At 53.8% G+C, this 20646-nt stretch overlaps 1 protein-coding gene and 1 long non-coding RNA gene across 3 annotated transcripts in view; one reads left to right on the forward strand and one right to left on the reverse strand.

The window, feature by feature from the left end:
* Positions 1 to 458: 458 nt before the first annotated feature.
* LOC110349347 (uncharacterized) lies at positions 459 to 10976 on the reverse strand. 2 transcript variants are annotated; one of them, XR_002395217.2, is made up of 5 exons: positions 10236 to 10976; positions 7970 to 8658; positions 7113 to 7441; positions 4833 to 4965; positions 459 to 1856 (listed from the first exon to the last, which is right to left on the reverse strand). It is a non-coding gene; the product is annotated as an uncharacterized LOC110349347 (long non-coding RNA). The 2 variants fall into 2 exon arrangements; XR_002395218.2 differs by having other exon boundaries at positions 5297 to 7441.
* A 159-nt stretch (positions 10977 to 11135) lies between these two features.
* Kiaa0930 (KIAA0930 ortholog) overlaps positions 11136 to 20646 on the forward strand; it is a 40237-nt gene continuing 30726 nt past the window's right edge. The window contains 1 exon segment of the mRNA XM_004845408.3: positions 11136 to 11482. Coding sequence (XP_004845465.2) covers positions 11248 to 11482 — 235 coding nt within the window. The 5' untranslated portion in view covers positions 11136 to 11247.

Genomic DNA, 20646 nt, shown 5'->3' on the forward strand with positions numbered 1-20646 from the left:
TCTGTAGGCACTGAAACTGGTTTGTCCAGCCAGGAATGAAGCCGGGTGAGATGTTCATTCCTGTTTATCTGGGAGCCTGGAAGCCTGTGGCCCTGTAGGCTCCCCAGCCCCATGTCTCCCTTCCCCCCTTGCCGCCAGGGCCCCTCACCCAGGGACAGTGAGTCAGAGCTGACCTGACACAGTTGAGTGGGCCAATAATAGTCCAGGTTCTTGTGTCTGACAAGGAGAGCATTGCCAAGTATGCACCTCGGAGTATGCAGTGGGCAGCTGTGTTTACTGAAGATCGTGGGACGGGTGCCTCAGGAACAGGCAGAAGGGAGCAAGGAACAAAGGGCCTCCAGTGCAAAAAAGGAAAAGGGGGAAAATGGCAAAGGGAAAAGGGGCCCTCAGTAACTCCGGTGTCCAGCATTGGCAGGTCAGACATATCATAGAGTCCACTTGTCCAAACAGGCTTTTGAAAGAAAACTTTATTCCAGTTCACAGGGACTAAAATCAGGAGATTCTAGCAGCTAGCTGGGAAGAGCTGAGTTTATTACATCTGTGTGTGGATGGGCTGACATTGGGGAGAGAAATAACAGCAGCTAGGTGGGAGAGATTTCATCGTGGGTGGATGGGCTAACACCAGGAGAGAGAGAGAGAGAGAGAGAGAGAGAGAGAGAGAGAGAGAGAGAGAGAGAGAGAGAGAGAGAGAGAGAGAGAGAGATCAGCAGCTGACTGGGGAAGGAATTAAGCTCATAAAGGTATTGATGGGGCTAAGGAATCTGGGGTGAAATGTTTATGACTCAGATGCCCAAGGACGTCTGCTTAGTTGTGTAGACAGTTGCTGGACTTTTTGGCATCAGGGGGGTTGTGCAGTTTGTTTTGAGTTCATTTGTTGTGTTTACAGAGAAGCTGCTGTTGGTTGCTGAACGCAGCCTGTTTGCTTTGTCCTGTTGGTTTAGGCCAGGCCTGACAAGACACCTCCAACCTGAGATGCCCCGCCATCTCACTGCTGTCAGTGATCTCCACAGCCTCCTACGCTTCTGCCTGGACAATCGTTAGTGCGGTGCGGTCTTTACTGTGGAACAAGCGAAGGGAGTGACTCAGCTCCTTGGTTTCTAACTGTGGTCTGGGTGAGAGGGGACACTCCGTGGCCTCTGAGCACACACCCCTTTATCCCTGCAGCAACTCGAGGTCCCTCTGTGCAGAAAAATGGCCAGGCTGTGGTACCCTGAGAGCATCGGGGGTCCCTGAGTTGCCGTGGATGAGAGGAGGGGCCCCGGCCCTGGCAGTGGTGGCTCGGGCAGCGCAGGGACCAGGCTTTGTGCCCCTCATCTGCACAGGCGGTGGCTTGAATATCAAACCTCCATGCATTTCCTCTCTGGCTTCTTGGTGCTGACTCCAGGCAGCAATGACCACGGCTCAGAGAAGTAGGGGGCCCAGGGCCAGACTACAAAGAGGGGGCTCCCCTAATCGGGCATGACCTTCCCAGAGGATGGAGAAACAGAGTCCCCCCCGAGTGACCTGGAGGCCGGGAAGACCAGCCCGCCCTGAGTGAGGCATCTCCACTCTTGGGGACACAGGGCCACCTTCAGCTGGGGGGGGGGTGCACACCTGTGATCCTAGCACTCTAAGAGGCTGAGGCAGAAGGATTACCACAAATTCAAGGTCAGCTGGGGTACATAGGGAGTTCAAGGCCAGCCGGGGCTGCATAGTGAGACCCTGTCTAAATAACAACAACAACAAGAACAAGGTCTGTAACCAGGAGTCATTTACACTGTGCACTGCGAGTCTCAGGAACTCCGGTGCAGGGGGCCCCCTGGTGGCATCCTGCAGCAGTGTGGTGGGAAGGGACTCCAGGTCAGGTCACTCAATTTCTGTTAGAATCAAAGGAAAAAGAATAAGCTTTCATGGGCCAGGGATTTAGCTCAGTGGTTCTGGTGCCTGCCTCGCAAGCACAAGGTTCCGAGTTCGATCCCCTGCACACACACAAAAAAAGAATAAGCTTTCAGGGAAAGAGAAACTGTCTAATGTCTAATTTTAATAAATTTGTCTTTATATCAACACAGCTGTAAATTAGTTGTAATTTGACTTAATTTGTTATTATAGCTGGGTGTGGCGGCCTATACTTGTAATCCCATCTTTCGAGAAGCTGAAGCAGGAAGGTCACCTCAAATTTGAGGCCAGCCTGGGCTACATAGTGAGTTCAAGGCCAGCCTGGAATACATAGTGAGACCCTGTCATAAAAAAACAACACAAAATTGTTGTTATTTCTTTTATAATGGAGGAAGGGTCCCCTCAAGGCTAAAGTGCTCAGGGCCCCACGATGTCACACTGGAGAGGGTTCAAGCCTCAAGGAAGCTCTCAGTCATGAGGATGAGATCTTTCAAAAGCCTGTCCTTAGCAGCTTGAAGGGGCCAGGCAGAAGGACAGTATACGGTGCTTGAAAAGCATAAGCCCCTTCCTATGTGATCTGGGGAAACTGAGGTCAGGCAAGAGGGAGGGGTGTGTCTGAAGCCACAGAAGTCACTTTTGTAAATACCTAACTGTAACAGATGCTGGGTAAGCCCAGGGCTTCCTGCCTCCCAGGCGGAGGGTAGGGGAGGAAGATCATTAGGATCCCGAAGTACATCCTCCCTCTCTCCTCTCAGTGCTGGGGTTGAACCCAGAGCCTCCACCCTGAGCCATAGCCCCAGCCCTTGTGTGTGTGTGTGTGTGTGTGTGTGTGCACGCGCGCGCACGCGGGTGTGTGTATGTTTTAAATTTTGAGACAGGGTCTCACTAAATCGCTGAATTCCCTAGACTGGGCTCAAACTTGCAGTCCTCCTGCCTCAGCCTCTCAGAATGCTACGATTACAGGTGTGCCCAGCCGTGTCGGCTCTCCTTGTCTTTATTTGGTCTGGCTTCTCTTCCTCAGTCAAGTTATCCTGAGGTGCATCCATTTCGAGACATGATGTCTGCAGTTTCTCCTGGTTGCAGTGCGGTCTGCACCGTAAGGCTTTGCAGGGTGTTGGTCCTGGCCCTGCGGACGGCCCTGCCTCCCTTGGGCTCCTGCTCACCCGCTGCTGAATGCGGCTGCTCTGGTCTGTGTGGATGCAGGCTCTCATTGCCCTGGGGAAGTGTGCAGGGGAGAAAGGCTGGGTCACAGGGCAGGCCTGGTGGAGTCCCCCGTTCCGGTGGGGGTGTAGCAACATCTCAGGGTGATGCCCCCTTGTCTATCAGAGAGTGGGAACCCCTTCTAACATCTGCCATTTCTGTGTGGTGAAGCGTTTATTCAAATATTTTCCCCATTAAACACAATTGTTTTTTCTTCATTTTTCCTGCAGGGCTGGGGATTAAACCCAGAGCCTTCAGCGTGCTGGGCAAGTATAGCCACACCCCAGCCTGACAGCTATTGTCTTTTAATTTTTCTATTTTTGTTTGTTTGTTTGTTTTGAGTCAGGATCTCACTATGTAGCCCAAGTTGGCCTCAAACTCAGCCTCCCAAATGTGAGTGTGGGTATTACAGGTGAAGATCTCTTTTTAAAAAATTAATTAATTGGGGCCAGGGATTTAGCTCAGTGGTGCCACCACCTGCCATGCAAGTGCAAGTTCCCGAGTGTGATCCCTGGTACCAAAAAAAAAAAAAAAAAGAAAAAAGAAATGTATTAATTGACTTCCTTTTTTGAGACAAGGTCTCACTATGTAACCCAGGTTGGCCTGAACTCTCATCGATCCTCCTGCTTCAGCCTCCCGAGTGCTGGGATTATATACATGCACCACTGTGCCCCGTGAAGAGTTTTTATTTTTATTTTTTTTTGGTACTGGGGATCGAACTCAGGACCTTGTACTTGCGAGGCAGGCAATGGAACCACTGAGCTAAATCCCTGGCCCAGGAGTTTGGTTTTTTTTTTTTTATGTATGTTTTAGGTCATATATTTTCTCTCTTTTTTTTTGGTGGTGCCAAGGATTGAACTCAGAACCTTGTGCTTGCCAGGCAGGTGAGGCACCACTGAGCTACATCCCTGGCCCTAGATCACATATTTTCAATGGGGACAACAGTGCCCCTAAAGTGATAAAAGAACATGGAAACTTGTATTCCTTTGATGTAAAAACTACGATATACACGTGGTACAGATATTCAGAGTATTCAGTTTTCTTCAGATAATTCAGAAAGAACACCTAACAGGGATCCTCCTCGGAGAAGGAGGGTTAAAAAAGGCAGAGAAACTGCTCTAGACCCTTGTTGGATATGTTTTGCAGAGCAAAAAATTTAAATTTGGATAATGTCCAAATTACCAATTTTTCCTGTACAATTTCTGCTTCTGTGTGCTATTTTAGAAACTTTCCTCTAACTCAGGTCACTATGAGCGTCTATGTTTTCTGCTCAAAGTTTCATACTTTTAACTTTTCTGTTTAGGTCTCAGATTCATTTTATAGATGCCCTACATTAATTTCTGAATGTAGCAGGAGCTTCATTTTTTCTGGGCCTTCACTTTTTCTGCGCGTAGACCATCAGTTGATCCAAAATTCATCTGTTGAAACTTGTTTCTTATCCACTTGTCACTTTCATCAAAATCAACTAACCATAAGCCCAGCATGGTAGTACACATCTGTAATCCCAGCACTCAGGAGGCTGAGACAGGAGGATCACTGTGAGTTTGAGGTCAGCCCAGGCTACATATCAAGATCCTATCTCAAAAAAAATGAAACAAAGTAAAGGAAGAAAATCAGCTAACCATGTATATGTGGGTCTAGTGCGTGTGTGCATGTGTGTGTGTGTGTGTGTGTGTGTGTGCACGCGCGCATGCGCGTGTGTAGGTCACTAGGGATTTAGCTACATTCCCAGCTCCCATTTTAAAAAATTATTTTACCTTGAGATAGGGTCTTGCTAAGTTGGAACTTGGATCCTCCTGCCTCAGCTTCCGGAACCGGGGAGATTAGAGGCGTTTGCCACCGTGGCTGCTGTATTCTACTCCTCATCATTATTTTGGCACGTGCTCCTTCCTATTAAAAAGAAGAGTTGACTGTGAAGTCTGCCATGTATGCGGCCTGTAGCCTCATCCAGCCTGTGGTCCCTGTGTCCCTCGATGGCACCCAGGGGCCCTGCAGAGTGACTGTCCCACACCTGCCAGGTCCTGTCAGTTCTCTTAGCCTCTAGCCCTGCGGCCACTCACGCCCTGTGCGGCTGCTATCAAAGCCGTCCCTCATGTGGCGGGCAGGTGCCAGCCTCCCTGTGGCCCCTCCCAGCACCATGCCACCTGGCACTGCTACTGCAGCCTCCAGTCCCCTCCCACACTTGCCGCCCTGCCCTCCAGGCTTGGGCTGTGAGACCGACTTTGGCTCCCACTTCCTCCTCTGACAGCTGAGACGCAGGTGACTCCTGGGAGCCGTGTGGGCTGGTTCCGGCAGCTCAGTTCTGCAGGATCCTCGGGGCGGCCTCCTCGGCTGTCTTCAGGAAGATACGTAAAGTGCCACCTCCTCAGCAGCCTTCTTCCTGCTCTCCAGTGAGAGAAGCTGTGCACGCACCTGCCTTGGCCGATCTCCACCCGTGCACCTGTACACTGGCCTCAAGGAGAGCAGAGTGTGCAAGGACCGAGCATCGTGTGGGAGACACCAGGTGCTTCCGGCCTGGCCTCACAGACCCTGCACACCCGGCAGGTGGCACCACGGCCTCGCCTTGCAGAGCAGAGCTGAGGCTCTGAGTGGCCGAGCAGCCTTGCTCTTCCGTTTCCTCATACTTGTCAGGAAGGAAGAGGGCCCTGGTAATGTCCACTGCTTCTTGTTCTCATGGGGAAACTGAGGCCCAGCATGGGGGCAGGGCTGCCAGTCCCTAAGCGCATCAGGCCTGAACCTTTCTCTGCAGTCACTTTTCTCTTTTGTTCCTGGTGTTGCCTCCCCTTTGCCTTTCTTCCCTCTACCCTAGACCTAGGCAACAGATTCTGGGGCATCTGTAGTCCAGGTTGAATTTAAATTCTCAGAGATCTTCCTGCCTCGGATTCTGCATCACCATGCGCACCCTTGTTTGGCCTTGTTATTCTGGTACTGGGGATCGAACTCGGGACCTTGTGCTTGCACTTGCAAGGCAGGCGGTGGAACCACTGAGCTAAATCCCCAGCCAGTTGTCTGGCTTCTTGAAGAGACAGTGCTCTGTGTTACTCCTTTCTGTTTCAGCCCTGGCCTGTAGCAGCCAGGAAGCCAGGTACCCTTTCAGACCCCAGCTGGACCTGGGGATCCCTACAGGTAGCGCCTGGCATATAGCACTGCTGCAGCTGGCCCTGTCCCTCTAGGGCCATCCCACTGTCATTGACTTCCCTGTGGGCACCAGGGGTTACAGGCCAGGTACAAGGATGCAGTCCCCACCTGTGACCCGATCACACATGGTCCACTGACTCGGGTTGTGCTTAGGGGGTACCACTGTGTGCCAGCTCTGGGTGTGGGGTGGGCACAGGGGCCGGCAAACATGGGATTCTCCACTGAGGGCTCCAGGTTGGGAATGTCTATTCGGTGAGCCACACCCCCAGTGGATCCGTGCTGACGGAGGTGGGTGCCCCCAATGATTATCCACTCCCAGCTTCTGGCCTCACAAGACCCCAAGCCATGAGTTCAAGAGCAGTCTGGGCTACAAAGTGAGTTCAAGTCCAGCCTGGACTACATAGCGAGACCCTGTCTCAAAAAACCAAAAAAGAAAAAAGAAAAAAATTTCCCCAATTCCATCAAGCACCTCTTTCTAAATCCCTGAATCCTTTCTTCTCATCAAGGTGTCAGTGTCTAATAATAATTTTAAGGTAGCCCGGGGATTTAGCTCAGTGGTTCTGCTGCCTGCCCTGCAAGTGCAAGGACCTGAGTTGGATCCCCAGTACCAAAAAAAAAACAAACAGAAAAATAATTTTAAGGTTTTCTCCTCCAGGAGAATGTTAACAGGGAAAAAAACTATAAAAATTTATCAAAAGTTATCAAAAAATGTAGAGAGCTGATGGAATTCTGACAACAGCTGAGGATGAGGAACTATTTTTTTGTTTTGAGGGGATTGGTGAAGAGGCTGGTAGAAGGGAGAGGCATGGGAACCTGAAAAGCTCCCCAGCTTTGGAGCAGGAAAGAAAAACCCGGCTCAGGAGGCTCTTGCCGTCTAGACCTAGGGGGGCAGGATTTACCTTTCCAGATGAACAAGGCTGAGGAACACGGATCCCGAGCACAAGAGAAGCATGAGTCACAGGGAAAAGTCCAGGCAGGAAGTGCTGACACCCACGCATGTGACCGAGCAAGGATCTGAGCTGATCTTCTGGGCCCTGGCACTGCCTCTCTGAGCAGGCGCTCAGGGCCCAAGGCGGCTGTCAGTGCCTGACTCATCCCGATTGAATCAAAGATCCAGGAGGAAGATGAACGCTGAGGCCCAATCACAGACATGCAGAAGGTTAAGGCCAGGGGTGGTCTCAGAGGTCATCTGGTCCTGCATCTCATAGTATAGGGAAGAAACGGAGGCCTGGAGGGGACAAGTGAGGTGTGATGGTTTAGACCTAGAATGTTCTCTCAAATCTGTCCATAGCCCGGGCTTTGGGAAGTGACAATATCTAGGCTGGTCTTGAACTCACAATCCTCCTGCCTCAGCCGCCCAACTTGTGCAATCACAGGCATGTACACACACATGGCTGGGCATTTGTTCTTAACACTGATTTGCTCTTTGAATATAATTAGCCCCAAACATTTAGAGATAAGAAGGTGAACAGTCAACACCGTCATCACAATAGCATATGATACTGGCAGCCTGGCAAGTCCCAGGCAGGAACGCCTGAGCAGGAAGCAACTGAACCATTAAAGCAATTGGCTCGCAGTTGATTCTTCTTCCTGCTAAACTTGGCTTTGTTCTAGTGCTGTTGGAAAAGTCAACTTCAGGGAAAGAAGGGGAGGAGTGGAGAGCTGACACAGTCCCTTCACTGGGGGCTCCCCATTGTACTGGCATCATGGCTACTGCAAATAAACACAAGGTTAGTCTTTAAAACGCTTAGATCACCTTCTAGTGCTGCTGGGTCAGAGACCAACGGTGGGCCCACTAGTGAGCTGGAATCCAGTTGCAGGCAGGGGTGTGCTCCTTTCGGGGGGTCTGTGGGAGACTTTTGCAGACTCTGAAGGCTGTCCTCATTCCTTGGCTGGTGGCCCCTTCCTCCGTTTTCTTTTTTCTTTTTTCTTTTTTTTTTTTGGTACCGGGGATCAAACTCGGGTCCTTGCGCTTGTGCAGCAGGTGGCGAAACCACTGAGCTAAATCCCCGGCCCCCTCCACTTTCTTTTTGTGGTACTGAGAATTAAACTTAGGGTCTTCACACTGAGTTACATCCATGCACTATGTATTTATTTTTGAGACGGGGTCTTTGTATATAGTTCAGGCTGGCCTTGAAATCACGATGTGGCCCAGGTTGGCCCTGAGCTCACAATGATCCTCCTGTCTCAGCCTCCCAAGTGCTGCGATAGTAAGATTGCATTGCCATACCCAGGTACACATATTTTTGGTACGCAGAATGGAACTCAGGGCCTTGTGCTTGCCAGCCAGTCACTGTGCCTGCTGAACTACATGTATGGCCCACGACCAGCTATTTTTAAAATTTGAGATAAAGTCTTGCTACATTGCCCAAGGTGGGCGCTGATTTGTGATCCTCTGGCCTCAGTCTTCCAAGGAGCTGGGATTACAGGGATGTGTCACCGAACCTAGCAGAACAATCAGTTTATAATTTTAGGTAAGACAATATAACACATTTTTATTTTATTGAAGAGTAAAACCAATTTAAAATTGCTAACTTTAGCCTCCCTTAATTCTTATTTAGATTTATCTGTTTATTTAGGGGCCCAGGGCCTTGTGCACACACTGTACCCTGAGCTACACCCCAAACCTTCTGTTTCTTTTTTTTTTTGGTACCGGGTATTGAACTCGGGTCCTTGTGCTTGTGAAGCAGGCGTCGAAACCACTGAGCTAAATCCCTGGACCCCCTCTGTTTCTTTAACAGCCTAAAGATAGTGCACTTCACATCTCTCTAGGAGAAGAACATTTTTATTCTGTAGGAAGCATGACTACATCAGAACTTTTTCAAGGATTTCAAATATTTATTTATTTTAGTACTAAGGATTTAACCCAGGGCCTTCTCACTAAGATACATCCCCAGTCCTTTAAAAACAGTTTTTGAGTGTGATAGTGCCTTGTAATCCCAGTACTCAGGAGGCTGAGGCAGGGGGATTGACATATTTGAGGCCAGCCTGGGCTACATAGTGGCCTGAATGAACTACTGTCATCCCCCCAAAAAATTTTTTTTAAATTTTGAGACAGTCTTGCTAAACTTCTAAATTGCCCAGGTTGGGCTCAAACTTTCAATCCTTCTGCCTCAGCCTCCCAGAGTTCTGGGATTACAGGTATGTGCACCATGCCTAGTTTATCCATTTTAATCTAATTCTATTTTGCATTCTGTTTGTTCTTTGAGACAGGGTCTCTCTCTGTAGTTCAAGTTGGCCTTGAACTTACTATGTAGTCCAGGCTGGTCTCGAACTCACAGAGAACCTCCTGCCTTGGCCTCCCAAGTGCTAAAATTATAGGTGTGTGCCACCACACTTGGCTCTATTTTGCATTCTGAATATTTGTCTGCAGAAAAGGGCATACATCTTTTGTGTGTGTGTGTGTGTGCTGGGGATTGAACTCAGGACCTTGTGCTTGCGAGGCAGGTGGCAGCACCACTGAGTTAAATCCCTGGCCCTAGGGCACACATCTTTGAGTTACAAAGTGATTAATTTTCATGAATTAAAATTCCCTGTGTGGACAATAATACCTGGAGTATTATGAGTATCTTTGACATAAAAAGGAGAGACCAAGTGATGCTCATTTATTCATTCACCAAATATCCTCTGGCCCTGTCCTGGGCTGGCTGCCAGGGAAAGTGGGGTGCACTGATTTGATGCTGGAAGCCAGATGTGTGGGATGAGACCGTGTTGTGCAGCAACACAGGCACACAGAGTTGGCTGAGCTTAGTGGTGGGGAGTGTCCTGGGGGAGGGGGCCAAGAAGGCCTTGCTGGTGTCAGGCCTCAGCGGTGGCATGAAGAGAGAGCTTGCTCTGGGGTCTCTTCCTCTTCTTTTTCGTTCTTTCTTTTCTTTTTCTTTCTTTTTGAGTCAGGGTCTCACTACGCAGTTCAGGCTGGCCTTGAACTCACAGTGATCCTCCTGCCTCAGCCTTCCAGCCTGGGACTACAGGCATGTGCTACCTCACCTGGCTTCTACCTATGCTTCTGCACAAATGCGTACCTGTCTTGACTGAATTCTTTGATCCAGGGCACAAAGAGCTGAGGCCTGAGGACTGAAGGGCTGGTTTCTCCCTGGGTCAGGACCTGGCTCATACATAGTTGTATGAGTTGGGGCCCAGGGTGAGGTTTCGGCAGCCTCTGGTTGCTGTGCCTCCTGGTCCCCCACTCTGCACACGGGGTGGGGGTCGGTCCCCGCAGGGCTCTGGCCTTAAACTGATCGCAGCCAGCTGACCTCACCCCGAGGCCACACTAGCTGTTAGGACGGGTCCCCCACCGAGCAGGCCAGGAAACTGAGGCTCCACACCCTCAGGTGCCAGTGCAGAGGCGTACGGAGCGGGGGAGGGGGTCGGCCCGCAAGTCCTTTTGGGGGAGTGACCTGGATCTGGCCGGGTTCTGTGCAGCAAGATCCCAGGAACAGCCAGGCGAGGTTCCCGGAAGGCAGCGGCCGAGGTGGCTGTGGAGGAGGGCAGACCACCGCGTGCCGGGCGTGACTGTCCCGCAGGGGCCGGAGGCGCGTGCCCGGCGTGAGGGTGCTCAGGACCCTGGGGCGGGCCATGGAGAAGTGGAAGCCTTGGGAAGGGACAGGAAGGGCGGGGCCGGGGTGTGGAGGCGGTGTGGACGCGAGCTGGGAGGGAGGCGGTGGCGGGTCGCTCGGAGGTGGGCTGGGCATTGTGGGCAGGCCCTATTAGATGTGGGCGGGGATTGGAGGGCCGAAAACGAATCGGAAGAGCCAGGGGGCGAGCCTTGCTACATGAGCTGGGCAATAGGCGTGGCCAGGGGCGGGGCCTGGAGTCCGGGGGCGGGGCCTGGGCGTAGGCGGCGGTGGCGAGCGTTGGTGGTGCCCGCGTCAGCTTGGAGGTTCACTCAGTTCAGGTCTCGGCTGGCCACGGCGACGCGCACAAAGGCGGATTGTGGCTTCCCTGGTGCTCGCGGCGGGCGGTGTCCGGGCGGGGGCGGCGGGGCGCGCCGAGGGCCCCCGCGGGCGCGGCGCGGGCGATGAGCCGGGGCCCGGCATGGCCTCCGCGCGGCCGCCGGGCCGGGCCTGTGTGTCGGCGCCCGCGCCCGCGGGGCTCCGGACAGGGCCGCCCGCCCTCCCCTCCGCCGCCGCCGCCGCCGCCGCCGCCGCCGCCGCCGCAGCTGCGTCCCCGGAGCCCGCGGAGGCCGAGGAGCGCTCCCTGCAGCACATGCTGCGCGCCATCGCGGAGGAGCGCGGCCGCCTGAGCCTGCGGCGCGAGGTCTGCGGCCTCGGTGAGTGGGGCGGGCGGGTCCCTGGGTCCACCCCCCCCGCACCTAGTCCTGGAGCCCCCGTGTCCGCCTCCGCGTGCCCGCGTCTCAGCGCCTGTCCCTGCCAGACCACCTCCCTGGGTGGCCCAGGCTGCCCCTGCGCGTCCCGTTCCCCACTGTCGCTGCAGTGTCCCTGCATCTTGGTCTTTCCTGGTTCCCCGCGTGTGAGCCGGGGTCCCCTGCACCCTGCGTCTCCGCGTCTCTGCCTGCTTCCCGGATGCTCGCTGTCTCCCTCTGCACGTACGGAGGCTTGTCTCCCTGTCCAGTCTTCACCCTCCTTTCGCTCTTGGGTTGTCTCCAGGAAGACCTGGGGCCTCGGTGCTGGTGCAGGGCGTGTGCGCGTGCGATCCAGGACCTGCCCCGGGACCTCCCTGCTCGTGCCCCGGTCACTTCCCGGCTGGCACGGAGGCAGGGCCGCTCTGTGGGTCGCTGCAGCCTTTGTCTTTCTGCACCTGCTGAGTGCGCTCATTCATCAGCTCTGCCAGGGACCTGTTGGGCCTCGGTGCCCAGAACCCACCTTCCTGGCACAGGGCACAGGACTGGCCACCTCCCCGGCTGTGATTCTGGTCTAAGTGGAGAGGTCTGGGAGCGCCTCATTGTTCGAAAGGGCCTGGGACTGCAGGTGTGGGTGGGGTCTCCCGGCCTGGCTGGTTATGAGGTAATCCATTACTGATGAATCTGCCCAGACCCCAGCCAGAGGAGCCCACCCGCCTGGAGCCTGGAGCTTGTCATTTTCTCCGTGAAAAGAGCCCTCCCTTCCCTATGCAGGGAATGACTTCATTCCACGCTGACTCTCAGCAGTCCCCCACCCCCCGCCCCCAGTCTGGGCTGGGGATATCTGAAGGGTCGATACACACCCTTCCAGGTTCTACCATTGCCCCCTTCACTCCTTTGGGGACACTGAGTCTCAAAGAGGAACTGTCACCCCCACCCCCACCCAAGGTCACAAAGCAGCAGGGACATGGCAGTCCCAGGCACTCAAGGCCCCTCACCAGGCCACACCCTGGAGGCTATGTGAGGGGAAGACATAAATTTGCATCCTCCTTTTTGTGGGAAGCAGGCTGAACACAAGGTGCTTCTCAGGGAGCAGTAGATCTCCTTCTGGTTCGGGCAGGGGTGGCTGGGGCAGCTTCTCATGCAGGGAGGGTCAGGAACAGAAGTTTCATCTCAAAGGGTGTCTAGACATAGTTTTGAGCAGAAATTAGAGGATCCTCAATTTCTCTCGGCAAACATTTATTGAATGCCTACTGTGTGCCAACCTGGCAGGCCCACCTGCTGCCTGGCACAGGCTGACTGAACTGGGAGGGGTCTTGGGGACCAGCCCCCTAGCCCTGTGTGCTCAGCTACAGCAAGCAGCCCCTCCCCACACCCCTGGACATGCATTCTGTCCTCTCCTCGCTGATGGTCTTGGCCAGCGAGCATCTTCTGGCCCCGGTAGACACTCCTCCATCCCAGGGAGCCTGCAGGACCACCCCCCAGGAATGGTGAGGATGGCACCCAGCATTTATTTATGGGCACTTATACTACATGCCAGATGCCTTGTGCACGCTCTCTTAATTTAGCCCTGACACAATACTGCCTTTGCCAAGGAGGAATGTAATCTCTGTGTCACTGACAGGAGCCTTTTGAGGGGTGGGGGGATAGCCAGTGGGGAAGTGGCCCAGCTGATTGGTCCCTGGCTAGTCCAGACCCACAGGCCCCTACTGCCATTGCTGGTTTCTCTGCAGGAGAGCCACCCCTCTCACTAGTACCTTGAGCACAGCTGCAAGTGTTCCGTTCATTCTTAGCGCAGGCACTGTCTGGGACCCTTCCTGTCCTCATTCTGTACTGTATGCTTGGGACAGCTGGCACTGTAGTGGCCTGTGAGGCTGTCCCCCAGTTAGCAAGTGAGCTCCTGGAGGGTGTTGTCCAGTCTGAGTCTCCTCAGTGACTTCATGGGGTGCATACAGAGCAGGTGCCCAAGAGACACTAGGGAAAAATGAGAATTTCTGAGCTGGTAAATGAAGGGTGTGGATGGCCCAGGAGAGCAGACTCTTGCCTACTTAGAAGTGCCTGTTTCTTTCATTTTTCCTGTGAAAAATTGGATGTTCAGAGAGGGCTGTGCCCACAGTACAGTGGGCCCAAGCACCCAAACACAGGAGCCTGGACACCTGCCAGGGCACTGTATTCCCACTGCTGGAGCCCCTGGACCCTCTCAGCATGTGGGGGTCAGGTTTTGTTTTTTGTTTTTCCCCCCTTTGGGTTACATTTTATCATCCCCACTTTACAGCTAGGACAACCTGTTAGATCATGAATGAATTTTTTGGTGCCTAGGTTGGAACCCAGGACTTCGTGCATGCTAACTAAGTATGTGCCCTACTACTGAGCTCCACCCCTGCCATTATGAATGGATCTAGACCTCCCAGAGTTTTGGTGGTGGTGTTTAATTAAAGCTTAGGTTACTCACAACTGTGCTGTGTCCTCTGAGCTTGTTTTGGAGGTGTCAAGGGAGCCTTGGACAAGCTGTTGTCATCCTGAGTCAGTGTCTGTCTATGAGATGAAGCCAGCATCCTTGCTTGGCTCTTGTGATGAAAGGCACTTTGTAGATACAAACTTGACTTTAAAAAAAAATCCTGATGCCAAAAAGCAAATCTGACTTTTAAGGAGGCTGAAGCAGAAGAATCGCAAGTTCAAGGCCACCCTAGGCAACTTAACAAGACTGTCTCAAAGTAAAAAAAAAAATAAAAAGGGCAGGGGTTTGTAGCTCAGTGTGAAGCATCTAGGTTCAATTCCCAGTACTACAAAAAAACCGTAAAAACTGACTTCTGAATCACATGTGCAGATATGATTGTGTGAATCACATCTCTATAGCAGAGGTGTGTTTTGAGTTCTGGCTCTGTGCCTGACAGGGTTGACCCTGGTCCCTGCTTTGTTGGGAGGGCAGTGTCTGGGGGAGAGAAGCCACGCACACAGATCCCTGCTAGAAGCAGCTGGGGCTGGGGCTGCCCACAAAGGACTTCAGAGCAGCTTCCTGGGATGATGCTGTGGTTGGGGTGTGTGTGTGTGTGTGTGTGTGTGTGTGTGTATGAGCCCTGCTGGCCATTGAGTCCTGAAGGACCCTGGAGTCTCTGGGCTACCTGAATCAGGCAGCACAGTGCTGGGCCTGTGATGCAGACACTGAGACTGGAGGTGGAAATCTTGCTGCTTCTGGGGCCTAGACCTTCTGGTCCTGGACCGCAGGCCCCAGTGCTGTGCAGGCAGGGCCCTTTCGGGGAGCAGCACCTTCTGACCAGTGAGTCTCAGAGGGTGGGTGAGGGGGCTACGCTGCCCTGGCTAAACACCCATGCCTGGGGATTGGAGTCACCTGGTCAGGTGGTGCAGGGGTGGCTGCTGCAGAGCTGCAAGTCCGGAGAGTGTTTTATGTTCATTCTTGTTAGCCTTGAAGCAAGCCTACAGTGAGGCAGTTCCCATTCCTCTGTCCTGGTGAGGGAACGGAGTAGAAAGACCATGGGGTGGTGAATGGCAGAAATGTGAGCCCAGGGTCTTCTTCACTGCTGCCTTTAGGACGCTGATGGCCCAGGCTGGTCCTTAGGGTGCATGGCTGAGGCTGGGCTAGATGCAGGAACAGTGGTTTGGGGGGCTGTGGAATTGAGGCTGGAGCATGATTTGGGGCCCTGCCTGCCTGATCTTGGGGAGCTCTGCAGATGACGCTGCATGTTGCTACAGGCCGGCTGTCCCCACCCTCAGCCTCTTCTTAGTTCTGTGCCCAAGCCCATGTAATCAGTCTCTGTCTTTGCCCTGTTTGGAAATGAGGAAGCTGGCCGCTGAGAGAGGAAAGTGACTCCAAATGTCAGAGTGGGGAGAGCTGGGGTCCCAGCGGAGCCTGTTAGGTGCCAGTGGCAGCCTATAGAGGATGCGCAGAAGGGGCCAGAGTAGGACAGGTGGCTGCCGTGCCATGAGTCCTACCCTCTGCTGCACCTGCTGCTTGCCCAGCCCCAGAACCACCTATGAGTTGAGACGAGCCCTGTGCACCCTCATCACACCAGGTGTGGTGTGACTGAGCATCATGGGAAGCAGAGGATTTAGTGCAGGATGTGGAGCCCTGGCCAAGCCCAAACCCCCGGGCTGCTGTGTCCTGTCTGTAGAGACATGCCCTAGGACGTGGGAATTGCAGAGAATGGCAGGTAGGAAATAAGCCATGGTGGGCCCTGGGCAGAGTTGGTGCAGTTGGAGCTGCTGCCGCTGTCACTGTCCAGGAGACAGAACATCTGGCCCAGCATCTGCACACAGAATTATGGTTGTACTTGTACCCTGAAGTTCAGACTACTGCTTTGCAGTCATTGAGAACAGTGTCCCTGGATTCCTTGGGCTGCTAGTGGCCCCAACCGGAAGGCAGTCAGAGCTGTTGCAAGGCAGTGGGTGGGAAGGAAGTGTGACCGTTTGAGGGGTAGCAGGGCTGCTTTCGGTTTCTGGACCTATTCTAAGGCTTGTGGGTTCTGGCCGTTACCCATTCCTGGGGCTGGATCACCTGGGAGGTTCTGCCAAGGGAGACCCTACGTCCTTCAGGGGTGCCGAGGACTCTGGGGCTCCCACTCTGAAGAGGCAGAGCCTTGGCTGCAGCGATGTCCTGCAGCTGGCCACCACCAAGGCACTGCTGGGCCTGGTGGAGCTGCTGTGCTGCACCCTGGCTTGGGTGAGTCATTTGTCCCCTTCAGGAAGGCTCGTGAGGGTCAGCTAAGCCATAAGGCTGCCGAAGATAAGCCTGAGCTGGATGCTTGTTAAGAAACATCCTCAAAATCCCTATGCAAAAATTTTTTTCCAGTTAAAAAGGTTCCACACACATTATGGAACCTGGAAAACAGAAGACAGAGGGAAAAATCCCAGTTACGCAGACACACTTGTTAACTTTGCAAAGTCTTGTCCTCCAGTCTTTTCAAAGGCTTTCTTAAGAATACTTGATATAGGCCGGGGATTTAGCTCAGTGGTTTCGCCGCCTGCTGCGTAAGTGCAAGGACCCGAGTTCGATCCCCGGTACCCCCCCCCCCCCAAAAAAAAGAATACTTGATATAAGCCAGGTGTGGTGGTGCACACCTGTAATCCCAGCACTCTCAAGAGGCTGAGGCAGGAGGATTGCCTTGAGTTTGAGGCCAGCCTGGGCTCCACAGGCAGTTCAAGGCCTGCCTGAACTGCATAGTGAGACCCTGTCTCAAAAAAAAAAGAATAGGGGCCGGGGATTCAGCTCAGCGTGCAAGGTCCTGAGTTCAATCCCCGGTACCAAAACAAAACAAAACAGACAAAAGAATATATGATACTCTGTATATATAAGATTTCTTAATCTTGCTTTTCCACTTAGAATTCCTAAAGCACTTTCCAGTTTGTTCAAATGCCAAACATATTTAAGTGCCTACATGATAGTTGAGTGGCTGTGCCACAATTTACTGAATTAACTTCATCTTGTTGGAAACTTGGATCCAATTTTTCGCCATTATAAATAACTTCTAACAAGCCCCTTTCTGAACAAAAAGATTTCTGTTTTGGGCTGGCAACCTGGGAGGCTGCTGTGGACCTCCGAGGCAGGGCTAGGACCCTAGGTGGTGGGCATATGCAGATCAGGCTTAGGGAAAACTGCTAAGTGTCAGGTACAGAACAGAGGGAAGATGAGCCAGGGAAGGGAGCGGTGAGGTTCCTAGCACTGGATCTGCAAGGGCTAAGAAAGGATCTGGCATCCAGTGAGACATTGGGCCAGGTGCCCACTGGTCTGTGATTCCCCAGATGGTCTTACCCCGGAGTTCTCCACCTGCAGCTCACCGCTGCTTCTGGAGTCAGAGGTCCCTTGGTTCCCTGTCAAGGACACCGAGTCCTGGGAGCTGCACCTCTGAGCACAGGCCAGGCTGGCTGCCCACCTGCTCCCACCTGCACCTGTACCTATGCTCCCACCTGCTTCCCACGTGCACTTGTGCCCTCACCTGCTCCTCACCTACTCCTAACTGTACCTGCTCCCACCTGTATCTGTTTCTCCACCTGCCCCTGCTCCCTATCTGCACCTATGCCCTCACCTGCTCCCTACCTGCTCCCACCTGCACCTGCTCTTCTACCTGCATCTGTTCTCCCCCTGGACCTACTCCCCCCCCTGCACCTGCTCCCCATCTGCACCTGTTCCACACCTGTACCTCCACTGTCACTTGCACCCCCACTTGCACATCCTACGTGCACCTGTATCCACAGTGCAAGTCAGCAGGGGATGGCATTCATGCATGTGACCTCCTGCCTCTGCCCCTGAACCCTGTCCACACCATCATGGACCCACCTGGACCTCCAGGCCCTATTGCCAGTGTGGGGGATGAACAGGATCTTTTCTTACCATTTTAGGATCATGGCTGATCCTAAAAGGACAAAGGACAGATTAACAAGAGAAAGGCATACAGCTTTATGTAGTGTCAGTTTCCTGTGACACAGGAGCCTTCACAAGGACAGCAGAGGGTGGCTGTGTGGCCTTTTTATGCTAGGCTTGATGACGAAGTGGATAGTCTTGGAGAAGAATGATCTGATGAAAGTGGGATCTATGGTGATAAACTGGGGAAGTTTCACAGGCCTGTTTAGATTCTTGCATTTCTTTTTTTCCCCTGGTACCAGGGATCGAACTCAGGACCTTGTACTTGCCAGGCAGGCATGGCGCTGATGAGCTACATCCCCAGCTCTAGATTCTTCTCTGTATCCCTGAGTCTTCCTTTCCCCTCTTCTGGGTTTCCGGAGCCACCTTTAGAATGACCAGTGACTGTCTTCCGGCCTGTGTCAGGTACTGTCAGACTCTCGGAGGTGTGTGCCCTGTTTCAGGGGAGGAGGGCGGAAGGAGGGCACAAGTAGCCTCCCTGTCTCTGCTCTTTTCTCCAGTGTCCAAGTGTCATATTTTAGGGTGGCCTGTCCTGAGTCCCCTATGTCCCCATCTGAGTGTGCCACTGGTTCCTCAGCCCTTCCTGCCCAAGGTGACTCCCTGCTGGACGTTCTCTGTGTCACAGGCCCAGGGGGTGCCCTCGCCTCATGCCCAGTGCGGCCAGGTCCTGTGCTGTCTCTGAGCCATCTCCCACCCCTGCGTGGGCTGCCTCAACTCCAACCCCTGCCGCTTCCATCCAGAGAGACGTCTTGATGCCTGCAGGGCCCCCGACCTGAGACTCCTGGTGACCTGGTCCCCGGCTATGTGACTCCTGGGGGTCTGGAGGGCCCTCCACCCTGGGCTCTGTCTGCCTGTGCCTCATCTGAGGGGAGCCTCAGCTGTCGGCCCAAGGACCCCCTCCACCCTCTCTCTGACTGCCTGGCAGGGCTCCTGCCACCATCCTGGGACTGCGGAGCCTCCTTTTCTCTCCTCAGCCCGAGCTCCCCTCCAGCTGGGTTGGCACTGACTGCGTCCTTTGTGCCAGCTTGGCGTGGGTGCTGCCTGGATGCACGGAGTAGTGTGGGGAGGAGCCTTGGGGCACATCGAGTAGTGGGGTGAGCTGAGTAGGGTGTGCCTAGGTCCTTGCATGAGTCCTTCCCCATGGAGCAGAGCCAAAGCAGGGACGGGGCAGAGGTGGTCCAAAATTAGTTCGCCATGCTGCTCTGGGGAAATCACTCTGGCTCTCTGGGCAGAGGACTGGTTACTGCTCTGCCTCTCCCAAGGAGGGAGGAGGAGCAGGCCGCGAGCTCCTGCAGGCCGCCTCTGACCGTGACGGCATGGCTGTGGGTGACTGTAGGAAGCTCATTTCCTCTGGCTCTCGGTTTCCTCTTATGCAAACAAGAGAGGAGGTCCTGCGCCACTGCACACAGCTGAGGCTCTGGGACACCTGCCTGCAGGCCTCGCCCTTGGGGCCTCACCCGGGACACCTGTGAGAGCACCTGACATGCAGGGCCCAGTACTGGGGGTGGCTGGTGCCACGGTGTTTGGAGACAGCAGAAACGGGATAAAGGCAAACGGGGAGAGCCCCATGTCCGCCTGGCCCTGCAGTGGGGAACTAAGCACCCCGCCACCCCGTGAGGGGTGTGAGTTCACGTTTTGAGTTGGGCTTCCTCCCCAGTGCCCCACTCTGCAGGGATCCAGGGCTTCCTGGGCCACCTTCCTGTCCCCTGGAGGAGGGAGCGGGACCTATGGGAGCCTTCCTGCTGCAGCCCTGGGGTGCAGCGATGAGGTCATCTTCCTCCGTGTGTCTGCACCTGGGTTGAGGCACTGGTTCTGGCCCCACAGCAGCACTGGGCTTGGGACCTGGTCCCTGAGCACTCAGGGCCATGCCATCCATTCTCATGCTCTTAAAGGTCAGTTTGTCCTAGTGGAGGCTTGTGACACCCTTTGTTCCTGGGTGGCCCCATCCTGGTCCAGCGCCTGGGGAGAACCAGGCTATGGTTTTCAGGGTGAAGGAGGTCATAGAAGAAGTGAGATGGGGAAAGAGGATGGGTGTGCCGGGCTGGCCTGGAAAGTGCGAGAGAAGGGGCCACAGGGGGGCGGAGGTGTGTAGGTTTGCCCAGATCCCAGACCTTGCTACCCTGGAGCCCTCCTTCTGGGCAGTGTGTCGCCAGTTGTGTCCGAGTGGTACATGTTGGCCCCCCAGCCCCAGGAGCCTGCCATGTGCTAGTGTGGTTACTGGGAAGCCAGGTCTGACTCAGAGAGGAACAGGACCCTCAATTCCTTGATCCTCGGTTCTTTGTGCCCCTAATGAGAGAATTGAGTCACTACATGGGCCGAGCAGAAGTCTAGGGCGAATTTCTTGTGAAGTAGATACAGAGAGCTATGCCTTCAAGTGAGAAGGCAGGCAGGGCCGCAAAGGGCCTGCCCTGAGTATGAGTTCAGATGTCTTTTTATGCACCTAGGAGTTACTCTTGGGGTCCAGGGAACTGGGGTGATGATGAGGCTTATCAACATCTTACTGAGAAGTTGCTTAGGAAGTGCAAAATGTGTTCCTGTCCTTTTTAGATAGTGATTTCCCAGGGGCTTTTGTCGTGTCAGAAACTCACAAAAGGTGAGTTCTTTTTTTTTTGGTACTAGGGATTGAACTCAGGACCTTGCTCTTGTGAGGCAGGTGGTGGAACCACTGAGCTAAATCCCCAGCCAAGATGAGTTCTTAACTTGAACCAGGCCCATGCCCAGGCAGGGGTCTTTGCAGAACATTTCCTTGCCTGATACC

Source organism: Heterocephalus glaber, unplaced genomic scaffold (assembly GCF_053883595.1).
Source record: "Heterocephalus glaber isolate CG9 unplaced genomic scaffold, H.glaber_assembly_v1.0 deba00001444, whole genome shotgun sequence".
NCBI lineage: Eukaryota > Metazoa > Chordata > Mammalia > Rodentia > Bathyergidae > Heterocephalus > Heterocephalus glaber.